Source organism: Ammospiza nelsoni, chromosome 4 (genome assembly GCF_027579445.1).
Source record: "Ammospiza nelsoni isolate bAmmNel1 chromosome 4, bAmmNel1.pri, whole genome shotgun sequence".
Taxonomy (NCBI): Eukaryota; Metazoa; Chordata; class Aves; order Passeriformes; family Passerellidae; genus Ammospiza; species Ammospiza nelsoni.
The window spans coordinates 1,704,472-1,717,792 of record NC_080636.1 but is presented as its reverse complement, the minus strand read 5'-3'; the positions used below and the strand labels follow the sequence as shown (position 1 = coordinate 1,717,792).

At 47.1% G+C, this 13,321-nt stretch overlaps 1 protein-coding gene across 1 annotated transcript in view; it reads left to right on the top strand.

Annotated features, from left to right (window-relative positions):
- The window catches only part of POLR1A (RNA polymerase I subunit A), a 34,492-nt gene extending 33,278 nt beyond the window's left edge, over positions 1-1,214 (top strand). Inside the window, exon 34 of the mRNA XM_059470084.1 lies at positions 279-1,214. Coding sequence (XP_059326067.1) covers positions 279-379 — 101 coding nt within the window. The 3' untranslated portion in view covers positions 380-1,214. The remainder of the gene's footprint in view (positions 1-278) is intronic.
- The last annotated feature ends 12,107 nt before the right edge of the window (positions 1,215-13,321 follow it).

Below are 13,321 nucleotides of genomic sequence, written 5' to 3'. Positions count from 1 at the left end.
TCTTCCCATGTGGAATCAGGAGGTTTTAGTAATGTGTGGCCTAATTATTTGCTGGGACCAAAGATGGGGATGAGATAACAGTTGTTGTAGGAGGGTTAGAAAGAGTTGTGGCCTCAGAACTCCCAGAAATCCCAATTCAGTGTGAACAGCAGGTGGCAGAACCTTTCTGAACCTGGGGGTGCTTCTTGCACATGAACCAAAACGATTTCTTTCCAGCACTGGCCTTGGAGAATCCTTTGGGAAGCTCCTGATAGGATTTTGTTTGGATTGTGTTGCAGGTGCCCACGATGAGCTGCGCTCCCCCTCGGCCTGCCTGGTGGTTGGGAAGGTTGTCAAAGGAGGGACTGGCTTGTTTGACCTCAAGCAGCCCCTGACATAGAGCTCTGGTGGGAACTTCAGCATCTGCTTGGAATGTTCATCGTGAGAACTGCATGTGCTGTGTCTCCAGATGCCTTCCCTGTGCCAACAGGTTTCTTTATCTGGATACCCAACGAGCCTTATCTGTTTAATGAGCATTTTGATGCAAAGAAACACTTATTTACAGTTCATCAGTGTAAAAAATGAGGTTGGTTACATAGAAAAGAATAAAGTGCAGGAGTCAGTCTGGGTGTCAGGCTGTGCAGCTGTTCTGGCAGCAGAAGTGAAAGCAGAATCTGTTTATGCTGTCTGACTTGTGTGGGGCAGAATCCCATCAGGGGGGTAGTGCCAGTTGCCATTGGTCATTACCATGACAGATTTCCAGTACTGGAAATGGCCTTGCAGACTGGCAGGTGGAGCTGGGCACTGCTGTGCTGAGCCTCAGCACTGCACTGGAGCTTTGTGCTCGAGGCATTTCCTCTGCTTTTGCTGCCCTGGGGTGCACTGACATGAGCTTGTATAAACTTCAGAGTTTGCATTTTCCTATTCTGCTGCTTCATTTATTAAGAAGAATGTGTCTGTGACACAGTTCTTAAATTTCTTTTAGCTGAAGAGTGGAATTCAGAGTTTTCACAGTTTTTCCAATGCTCTTTTAACTTCTTTGGGTAGAATAGATCTCACACAGTGAGAGATTTGATTTTTGCTAAAGATTTATTCCTTAAATGCCAACATGAGCTGCTGTAGAAGTGGCTGTGCGAAAGACTCATGTAAGAATCACCAAATCACAGATTGTAAACTATTTTTGCCTAAATATTGTGTATCACAGAGGATATTTAATAAAAGAAATTGCAAAGAAATATTCTGAATGCCATGTTATGTGGTTGTGTTACCAAGGGGAGTTCACTTTTGATTCTGCTGTTAAAATTATGTGACCCAGGGCTGTTTGCCACTCCTCAGAATTCAGACTCATTTATGTATTCCATTTGAATCAGGATGCACTGCACACAAGCAGCTAAAGCTCTTTGGAGTTTGCTCACTGCCATCTGGACAGGTTTTCTCACAGATCTCAGTGCCGGGTTGTTCTCACTGGTACCTGTGCACCAGTGGGAGTGCCAGAGCAGAGCAGAGCCATTTCCTGGGGGCTGCACTGCAGGGATCAGATCAGATAGTGGGCCGTGCTGATTTGGGATTGTGAAAGAGCCTCTGTGCAGTCCCTTGGCTGACTCTGTTGTGCCTCAGCCCCTCGGAGCTGTGTCACACGTCCTGCAGTAGCACTGAAGCTTAACAAATGCATTAACTCAGCAGGTGTCCGGTTTCACTTGGCAATCCCTGTGAAAGATTTCCTTGTGTCTTTCTCCAGTCTTAGCACCTGCTTTGTGGTTGTCAAAAACATCATTCACCAAAGAATCCTGAGAGATTTCAGTTGGGTACAGTTTAGCAAAGAGATGGGAAAGAACAAACATTGTGCAAAAAGGCTTTTACTTCCAGGTTACATCTGTACTGGTTCAGGCTGTTTGTTGAGGGATCCACAAAACATGTTCAGGGTCCTCCAGTGAAGAGAATCTATGCCAAATTCCCTATCTGGAGATGTGGCATCCCCTGGTGGTCAGAACAGTTTGATCTAAATAACTCAATCACTAAATAACCAAACCACTTCATTCAAGTGAAGTGGTTACTCAGTGCTGCTCCCAGTAACTGATGATTCTTTAGCTAGAGCCACTTGGAAAATGGGCTCAGGCTGTGGCAGGATGATCCAATTTTCCATTTCAGTGTTGAGTTGCCTTTAAAATATTGGCACAGACCAGGATCCAAAACCTGATTCTGATGGTACTGAAATATTGGCATAGACCAGAGTCCAAAACCCAATTCTGACTGTACTGAAGTATTGGCACAGACCAGGATCCAAAACCCGATTCTGATAGTACTGAAATATTGGCACAGACCAGGATCCAAACCCCAATTCTGATTGTACTGAAAGAATTGGCTCTGTAGGGAAATCTCAAATACATCTTAGATAGAAAAAGGAAGTGGGGGCCTGTCCCTGTTCATGGACAAAAGTGATAAGGGAGAAACACCACCTCAGATGAGAGGCCATATCTCCAAGGCTGGAGAAAGGTAGGTATTTTGGCATATAAATGGGTTTATTTTATACTGTGAAGGAGAAGCAGCTGAGGTAGCAATTGCTCTCAATCCCTGGGGTGAGCAGATTGGCTTGGGGATCATCTAAACTCCCCTTTCTGAGAAAGGAATTTGGGTTTGCTTAGAATTCATCTGTGTGCAGAAAACAGCTAGAAAAAAGTCCCGCTTCATGTGGTAGGGAAACTTTACCTTCTTTTCACACCCCATGAACCTCTGTTGCATCTGGATCTTTTATTTTAAAAGTCTGTTTTCCTCCTGGCACTCACTGGTCTCACTGCACAGTGCTTTTTGAGGAAGTGTGAACCACCTACCCCCAAAGACAGTGTGGAAAAAGGCTGCAGTAATGGCTGGGGCTCTTGCTGCTTTGTGATTATTTGCAGCAGACAAATGAGAGGCACTTTTGGCATAAAGGACCCCAAAGAGTGAGCAGTAGATGAGATTTTGTGGAGAGGAGGAGATCATGATGGAAAGGCTGGAAGAAGGGAGCCATCCCTTCTCTTGGCTGTCTGCTGCACTTCATGGTGGCAGAATATCCCAGTGCTGTGGAAACACAGGAGGAATGAGGGAAGGGAAAGCAACTTCCAAACTGTCTCCCCTCCTTTATGTCCATTAGTAATAGTGGTCAATCTGTCTGAAAACTAAAGGGTATAGGCTTGAATGTGCACTCCAGGGAGGGGCTGCTGAGTGGATGAAGATGTGAAAGCTGGGGAAGAGGATTTTTGAAAGCTGCAATTAGGAGAATTCAGAGTTACTGAGCCAGAAGGAGGAAGCAGTGATCCTCATCTGTCCCATGTGCTTTGGCAAGCAGGGCATCAGCTGTGGGTTTATTCCTGCTGTACAGATGTGCCTGTGAACACAGGCTGAGAGAGCTGGGACTGTGTCAGTCTGCAGAGGAGGAGCTTTGGGGAGCCCTCACAGCAGCCTTCCAGTACTTAACAGGGGTGTAAGTAAGGGAGAGTGATGTTTTACATGGGCAAAAACTAAAAGAGATTTACATTAAATGTAAGGGAGAAATTTCCTGTGAAGGTGGTGACACACTGGGCCAGGCTGTCCAGAGGAGCTGTGGCTGCCCCATCCCTGGAAATGCTCAAGGCCGGGCTGGATGGGGCTCTGAGCAACCTGGGATGGTGGAAGGTGTCCCTGCCCATGGCAAAGGGTTGGAGTGACATGAGCTTGAAGGTTCCTCCCAACCCAAACGATTCTGTGGTTCACACCCACTTGCTGATGCAGATTTGTTACTTTCAAGACAGAGATAACAAATGTTTTCAGTGTCTTGGTAACAGTGAATCAGCTTCTATTTGCTCAGGAGTTGGAATGCAAGCTATGTTCAAGTCCAATCAATCATAACAGAAGGCTTGTTTTTCTCAGTAAATGATTAAAAACTCCTAAATTGGGCAATGGGAATGAATACAAATAGGAATTCGTTCTTCTTTCATCTCAAAAAGCAAAGCTAAATATTAGAAGACAGGGAGCAGGAAAGTTTGTTTTCCCAGGTCGCTGGTTCCCATGTTGCAGGTCAGTAACCAGGCAGTGGCCACAACACAGCTCCCAGAGATCTTGAATCACTCAGAGCCCTTCTGCACAAACCCCTTGATGCTTGCCAGTAAGTGCAGAAAGCTGCAAGCAGCCTCCTGTGCTGAGAGTTTGCCAAGTGGGAGAGCTCAGGGACGCTGCCCACAGGGTCAGGCTGTGGCGACCAGGCCGTGCCCCAGGACGTGGCTGCAGCAGCCAGAGGAAGGCAGGACAAAAATCTGGGGTGAGGTCAGATGGGAGAATCTGTGAGGACTGCCTTTAAGGGCTGAGATCCAGAGAGTGTTCTGAAGGTTTTGGAGCTGAAAGTGGCAGTCTTGGTCTTTGGGGTGGGGGAGAATGAGCTCTGCTTCCCACAGCTCCCTGCATGGCGGCCAGCCCCTCAGCCAGAGGGGACAGCAGGAGCTTTGTGCCTCATCAGTCCCCGCTCTGCTTTGCTGTTTTTAGAGCAGGGATGGTGCTTCAACCTCAAACCCCTGAGTTTTGCTTTGTTTTGTGGATAATACAGTTAAAAGAGAGCAAAGGTGAGTTCTTGGACAGTGCACCCAGGGCATGGACAGTGAGCTGTGTCTGGTCATGCCTGTGAGCCCAGGCAGTCACTGAGGGCACAGAACTCTGCTCTGGGCTCTCTGCAGAGCCCTGAGGGGCTTCAAACCCCCCTCCTGAGTGCACTAACCACCAGCACAGGAAAATTTCCATTTTCTTGCTCCAAAACTCCTGGCTGCTGCTGGAAATGACACGCTGGTCACAGGGACAAGGGCAGAAGGAGGTCAGCTCCGTCCCCAGAAGAAGAAAGGGGAAGCTAGGGCTTTCTTGGAAGACCAGAGAAACCTTTCTCCTTGTGTTTGTGCAGCCTCATGCAGAAGGGTGGAGAGAAATCCTGCCTCAAAACAGTACTGCAGTCAGGTCTTTTCCAGGGTTCAGGGCATTTTCCTGTGATGAGAAAGACAGGGGTGGTAAGTCCTCAGGGAAAAGAGAGTAATGAAGCCCTGTGAGCACTGTAACTCCCCTGTGAGGCAGCCCCAGCTCCTTCAGCATCGCCTTTCCATATTAACTCTGATTTACAGAGCAATGCAGGATTGAGGAGGCCTGAAGATGCTCCCAGTGGGGATTGGACACCAGTGCTGTGATGTCCAATCCTGGATGCTGAGCTGGAGACCCACAGGGGTGCAATGGGGTGCTCAGAGGGGTGGGAAATGAAGGGTGGGAAATCCCAGTAGCTACAGAGCCCTGCTGGCTGCAAAGAGCAGCTGAGCAGCATTTTTCAGAATGCAGAATCGATCAGGGAGGCATCCTTAGAGCATCCTCCATGAGGCCTGCACTGCTGAGCTGCCAGAGCCATCCCACAGTCTGCTCCTGCTCCTCTCACACTGCATGCCACACAGCCAGGATTAAGCAAGCTGCTCATTAATGATGTTTTACACTTTCCTGGCTTAGATCCCTTTGGACAGAGCTGACTGTCCAGAGCGGCCTGGAAAAGTTCTAGGGCTGATCACAGAGATGGAGAGGATGTGGAGCTGTTCCTGTTTCCCTAGGGCAGTGTGCCCTGCCAGCTTTGGGAAGATGAATGATCCCCCTCAGTGGAGCTGCTCTGGGTCTGCTGGGGCTCATGGCTTGCTCTGCAGTAAAACTGCTGCTGTTGTTTGGGTTTTGGAGCCCTGCCTGGCACTGCACACAGAATAACGAGTGATCAAGATGTAACAGTGGAACAGTAATGCAAACTGCAATAAATACAGAGATGCATTATTAATGGCACATTAAAACCAAAAGGGCAAGTAGAGCAAATTGTATGCTGGCAGCACAACAGCTCTGCAGAAAAATCCCAGGGCTGTCCCTTAAAAAAAAATAAAAATCAGTGCTCTGTGCAACATTTCAATACAGGGTTCTTGTGCTTTCTGATATACTGTATTTGCTGTGTCTGGGAGCTGGGGTTACTTCTGGAAGATGCAGAATTTGAGATGCATTTTAGCCCCAGCAGCCTCCTGAGTGTAAATAAAGCTACAAACCAGAGCAGTGCCCTCAGCCTGCCACAGAAATCAACTGTGATTTAATGGATCTTTAATTTTGGGTTAAGCTACAGAAGTGGATTTTACAGGAGTGGAAAGACAGCAGAATCTGAATTGCTGCTTTTGCAAAGCTCAGGCAGGAGTTTGAGGCTGGACCCAGACTGGTACCAAGAGGGGCAACAGCAGGAAGGGCCCATTTCACCCCCTCTTGCATAAACACCAGCACTGGGGACAAATTTATGTCATTTTATAGTATTTGAAGTAGCCATTTGTCTGGGTCTGGATTGAAGGCACTTGAGAGAGTAATTCATGTTCACACTCAGGTGTTCATTATTTCCTATCAGTAAAACAGTCTCACTGCTGTGAGTTCTGCAGCCTTTCATTAGAAGGCACAAAATGGCCAACAATCTCTTGTTAAAGGGCTTTTAAGACTAAACCATCCAATTAAGAACTGACACCTGGATTATTTTCCCTTTTAACCCAATAACTGATCCCACAGAGCCCACAGTGCAGACTTTTCTGCCCCATTACAAAATGCCACCCAAACCCGTGGAGAAGAAGGAAGAAGCAGCATGAAGAACAAACCCAGGATGACACCCTGTGCCCTCCATCTTGCTGCCATCCACAGCACACTAAAAATCCCAAACCCTCAATTTCTCACCCAGTGACACACCTACGCTGCTCTCTATAATCGATTTCACACTTTTGTGGATTCCAGTCCATCTTGAAGTCTGGGAAACTTTCTCCATGGATGAGGGTCAGAGTCAGAGCTGCCCTGGGGGTCAGGGCACCCCAGAGCAGACACAGAAATATTCCCACTGCTCTGGGTTTCCACACTGAAGCTCAGGCAGAAGCTTTTGGCTTTGCCTCGTGTTTTGGGGCTGGTCCAGAGCTCTGGGGAGGAAAGAGCTGCTGAAACAGCTCCATTAAGGTGCTGATGCTTCCACACCTCCACCCACCATGCTGCAGGTCTGCTCAGTTATCTGTGGTACAGATCATGACAAACTCATCCTCCTCCATCAGAGACAGATCATGCCCATGGATGTGCTCCAGCTGAAGAGGCAGCAGCAGCTGGGTGACACAGAGCACGTGGTGGGAGCACAGAGAGGATCCACCCCTTTACCTTCACCACAGGGCTCTCCCTGACCCAACTCTTGGCCACCAAGTCCTTCAGATCCCTCTGTTGGCCCCAGGTCCTGCCCAGGCAGTGCTGTTGGAGTCTCTCTCTCAGCATTTCCTTCCACTTGCAGAGGATTTACAGGTGTGGCTTTGGCTGCACAAACAGCTCCTGCAGCTCAGGGTCCAGCCAGGTCAAATGTCACCATGCCCAGCCTACCTGCATTTCCCTGCTCTATTCCTGGCACCCCAGCTCCCCAACAGCCTCGCCCTTGCTTGGTGGTGATAATCCCTCCAGAAGGCCATGGCAGGGCTGCCACTGCTGTGATTCATGTCCAGGGGAGCCTCGTGCCCTGTGCTGCTGCCAGGGAGGGCGCAGGGCACTGCTGCCTTCCCCTTTGCTGCCCAAGAGCTTCCCCCTCTCTTATCAGCACTGAAACCTGTCCCTCCCTTCCTTTGTGTCAAAATCAAGGAACTGAAATTAGTTTGGTTTTTCTTTTTTGCTGTTTCCTGCCAACATCTGTCCCGCCAAACTGTTTTCACACTAAGCTGTTTATGAGAATGAGTCCTCTCATTCATTTTGGGATGAAATGGGGACCTGCATGGAGAGTGAATGACTGATGGCACATCCACCTGGTCAGGCCATGGAGGGTAAGGCCAGGCTGGGATCCATCCATTGCAATCCCAACATCACAGCCCTGGGGTCTGTGTTTGCCAGGGCCCCTCTGACTGTGACTCCAAGTTGGAGGCTGGGTTTAATTCCACACAGTCCTACAAAGCCATGGCAGGAAAATATGTTATCCTCCCGGGGCTCATGGGCATTCTTTTAAAGGAAATGATCAAAATGAATCATAGAATCATTTCGGTTGGAAAAGACCTTTAAGATCACTGAGTGCAACCCTTGACCTTTTCTATTTTTTCTCAGTTTAGATGACTCCTGTGGTGGTAACAGTCATGAATTTATGTCATGTGGCGTTGCGGGAATTCTCTCTGAGTTTTAACTCCTAGAAAACTTTTGGGATTTTTTTTTTTGAAAGAAGTTTCATACTGTGATGGTTACTATTAAGGACTTCACCATAATAACCCAGATCATTAAAGGCAGAAAACAAAAGTAAATTCAAATATGTTACCTTTAAGGAATATTATGGTATCAGGTAGGCTCAGAATATGAATGTCTGGCATCATTAATAATGAAAAGAAGAAAATAACTCATTTAATAGTAGTAAAGACCTTGGCAGATTGAAAAGGACACAGGTGAATGAACAGGAGAACCAATGATCTGAGTTTCTGATAGGCACCCCAGAAAACCTCTTTTCAATGGAAAGATGGAAATCCAGACACCATAGGCTTTCAAAACAGAAAAGATCAAACCATCAGGTGGGTTTGTAGCCATGGGTATATGAGGTAGGCTTTGTCCTGAGCACTTTTGAGGCCAACAGCCTCCTGCTGACAGTTTTACAAAGAGGTTTTGCCACCCTTCCTAAGCCACCCACCCTGTCCCCACTCTCCTGGCTTGGTGGGAGCTGCCAGAAGTGCCTTTCCCAGGGAAGGGTTACATTCTCCTGCTTGGGAAATCTGCTGCTAAAGATGTGAATGGCAAATGCTGGCTGATTGTACTGAAGAAGGTCAATGCCACCCTCTGCAAACTCCCCTGCACTGCTGGGTGAGCCTGGCTCCCCCAGCCCTCAAAAAGTGGCCAGGCCTTTGTACCCAGTGTGAGGTGAGAGAGTTAATTATTACTTTCTAGAACAAAACGTGAGACCCAGAGGTGAGGTTTTACTGTCTGGGATAAATCAATGGAATTTGCTTTGGAAACATCAGAGAGGGCTGGTAGTCAACACAGCTCTCACAGCATCAGCCAGAGAGGGGTCAGCAAAGGCTGAGACATCCTGAATTCCCAATCACCCTCAGTCCTGCTGCCTCTGCACTTTCTTTAGTGTCCCCCTTGAAACATTTCTGGCTGCATCCCCATCCTTCCCACCACCTCTCAGCACATTAGCCATGGCTCAGGCATCACCTCCAATGGTGCCCATCTCCCATTTTGGGCTGAGCCAACACGTGCTGAGGATATCACAGATGTGCAGCTGATTGTCCTGCTGCTGGTAGGGCCCTCACTGCTTTTCACTAAATAAACCCCCAAACCTGCACTCCTTTGTCAGAGCTGCCTGAAATCACTTCCTAGGCCTAAAGCATGCCAGGACTGGGGACAGGACAGGGTTTGCAGACGCTGTTTTTGAAGAGAAATCAAACTTGAAAAAAAAAAGGAAGATGTGATGAGGATTTGATACTTGCTTAATGCAGGGCTTAAATGCCAGTGCTGAGTTAGGGCACAACATGGGTGGAGGAAGGGGAAGCTGAAGGGCAGGAGAGTACCCTTAGAAAGGGCTCTCTGCTTCCATTTCCTCACTGCTGGTCTGGATCCTGATACAAGCACCTGTGAAAAAATATAATATAATATAATATAATATAATATAATATAATATAATATAATATAATATAATATAATATAATAATTATTTACATACATACACATATATGTATATATATATGTATATATATGTATTTTTATATATATATATGTGTGTTTATATATATATATATATACATATATACACATATATAAAATATGTTCTCAGTTGTGCCTTAGGCAGGATTCCAGCCTGCTAAGCCCAGCTGCAGTGAGCAGGGGGTTGGTCAGAGCCAGCCCAAACCCAGCACCTTGCTTTGCAAGCAGTGTGTGCCAGCTGAGCAGAGCAAAGGGCAGGAGGGCAGCAGAGCTGCTTCTGTTCCCCTCTGTGGAGGTGTGTGCAGGACAGCAGAGTCCCAGTGCTGCTCACACCCTCACAGTGGCTGTGACATGTCCCCATGTGTGGCAGGCTCCCTTGGACAGGCACTCCACAGTTTTAAATAAAACCAACTCCTTCCCAGCACAGCTCATGACAAAGAATCCCAGAGTCATGGAAAGATTTGGGTTGGAAGGGACCATTAAAGGTTACCTAGTCCAAACCCCACAATGAGCAGGGACATTCTCAACTAGGCCAGGTTGCTCAGGGCCCTGTCCCACCTGGCCTTGAATGTTTCTGAGGACAGGGCATCCACTACCCTTCTTGGCAACCTGTGCCATTGTAAAAAATTTCTTCCTTATATCTAATGCAAATTGACCCTCTTTTAGTTTAAAACAATTACCATTACCCCTTGTCATTCAATTAAATCGTGTATGCAAAGCTGACAACAAATTCCAAATGAGCAGGCAGATTTTGAAGCTCTTCTCACTCCTCAGGAGCAGTCCCTAACTGCACAGAGCTTTGCAAGCACTTTGCTTCCCCTTCCTACTCCACCCTGTTTGCTTGCTCTCCATCAGGCTGTGCTCCCTTGTTTGGCTCCAGGGAGCAGGTAGGAGAGGCAGGAGGCAGCTGAGAATTTCTCCAGGGACACTTTATGGTTGGATTCTGCCAGGAGCCAGCTCTGAAACACCAGGCAGTGCAGTTTGCACTCAGGCTTGGGAATACAGTGAGACAATGATGGGCTATTTGTACTGCACTGTGCTATTTTTAAAAGTCCTGCCCCTAAGCTGAGACACAAACCCTTTGTTATGGCCCAGAAGAGACACTGTGTTCTCCTAGATCCTTCCTCTTTTTAAAATTAATTATTTTTAAATTCTCAATGTGGTCCCATTTTGTTAGCAAAAGCACAACAGGTTATCTCCAAACTATGGTCTGAATGTGTGCTTTTATATGTATGTCAATACACATATTTTTTGATGCATCGCTTCAACTTTTCATGAAAGACTGGGATGCAAATAATATTCCTGAGGAAATCAAAATGCAAGCATTAGACCCAGCAATCCAGCTTTAAACAAACTGTGCAGCTCTGAGCATGCATACAATTATGCATATAAATACAAATAAATAAAAGACTTCCCAGTAATGAAGAAGTTAACCACAGTGATTTCTTTGCAGAGCAATAACTCTATGCAAATAATCTTGAAATTTGCCTGGATGCCTGTCAGCTCAATTGCTTTGACACTGTGTGCAATAAGAGAATTTATTCATGGTGCCTTTGCAAGTCTGGGAATGAGCAATTGTGAAGCACCTGAGACTGATTTCCTCATGGCACTGCACATGTGGATGCCTTCAAATCAGTTTGACTAAGGGGCAAATGAGGAATTTCCTTGGAGAGTCTAATGCTGTGGCTTTTCTGGCTCTGCTAAGGATGGAAAACCAGAGCTTTGCATTGGAAAAGACACATCTGAGTGATGGAAAGCTATGGAAAATGTGATTCATGATGAAGTTTAAACATTGCAGCTGGAAAGCTTGCCTGGGTGGGGAGAACAAGATGATCCAACCACCAAGAGAGGAGAGATAAAATCACCCACAGTATTTTCCCCGAATACTTATTTGGCTGAGAATCCAAAATCACCAGTTCTGGGTTAATGTTTAATTATTGACTATCTATAAGGAAAGGCTCCTTCTCTGGTGTATCTGCATTTAGTGGAGAAACACACACCTGAAAACTCATGCACAATTTGGCCTGGGATATTCTGGCTCCCCTCCCCAGTTCCAGGTTTGATATGAAATGCCCAGCCCGAGGCAGATGGGTGCACCGTGGCAACAACCTCTCACTCCCCCTGCAGCTCATTCATACTTTGGCAGAGTGTCAGGTGAATGATTTCCCAAATTCCCATTCCTTTCCCACACAGATTTTTAACAGCTGCTGAGCACATGGAACTCAGTCCTTGCAGTTTGAACATCCTCCACCCCAGCAGCAGCACCAGAGCTCTCACCCAGACACTGCAGGCTTTGCCTTTGCAGGACCTTGGCAAGAAACAGCTTTACTCACATGAAAGGAAACCATTTCACACCCAGCAACCATTAAACCAAGGAAATCCTTGCCACAAGATCTGTCAGTGATGAAAATTCTGAGGGGGTTTAAGAAGAGATTAGGCCACTTCATAGAGGGCAGGGCTCTCAGGAGCTCTGGGGCCCAAAGGCCTGGTTACCTCAGCCTCTGCTTCAGGAAATTTTCCATCGCTTATGGCCAAGGTCTGGGAAATAATAACACAGAAAGGATCACCCTCACCCTGCTCTGTTTTTTAGTGCTGGAAAGTTATACTGGGCTATGGACATTTTTGACTAGACCCAGTGTAGGTATTTTTCTGGGGTTGCCAGATGAAAGCCTGTTCCTGAGCTGGTTGTGTGAGGCTGTTTGAAGCCGTGGTGAGGAGACATCAGGCTGATTTTATGGTGGCATTTTACAATTGTTTGATGCTGCTTCAGGGCAATATCATTCCACCCAATACAGACCAACAAGAGCTTCCATTTTATAACACTGCACAACATCATCTGCACAACAGTGGTGTCAGGGAGCTGCTCCTGCCACACCTGAACAAAGCCAAATGCAGTCCCACCACAAAAAACCCAAATCTTTTAAGTCACAAGGTTGTTTCAATATTTTGTCTTTTCTCAGTCTCTGGCCACTGCCACTGACAGTGTTGAAACACAAGGAACTGTATCTTTGCTCAGTGGTTTTGGCTCCCAAACTGCTACAGCTCTGGGGGAAGATGAGCTCTCAGAAGGATGTCTCTGTGCTGTGGTGCACTGCCTTGGTCTCCCTTTCTGTTTCTGGGGAATGTGACCATGCTACAGACCCTTGTAGCCAGCCACGGGGTTTTCCTGGTTTTCTGAGTCTGCCCCTCTGATTTTGCCTTGCCCCAGGGTTCAGTGCAGCCTGTTATTTCACTGACTTCTTTGTCCACACTGATGGGTTGGGAGATAAGAGCCCCAGAATTTCTGCCTAGTGGTCCTGACAGCTTCTCTTTTCCATCACCTTCATCACCTTTCTGGCAGGTTTAGCTACTCACAAATGCCATTGCCATACTTAGTCCTGGCTTGAGACAGGAGGTAGAACAAATGGTCTCTCCCTTTCCTGCAGTCTGCACTATTTTCCTTCCTCTATGGTTTCATGGTTGGGGTGCAGGGTTATCCCTTGCAGTGGAGAGCTGAATTTAGAGTAAGCACCATGTGATGCTCCTCCCTGCCTCTGGATTCACCAGCATCCAGTGCAGTGCAGGTGATTCTGCAAGTGCTTTCCTCTACACCCCCTTCTCAAAGGCCATGAGGCTGCCTCAGGTGTGACCCTCAGCAGGTAACTGTGCCATCCCGCTGTTGGCAGGG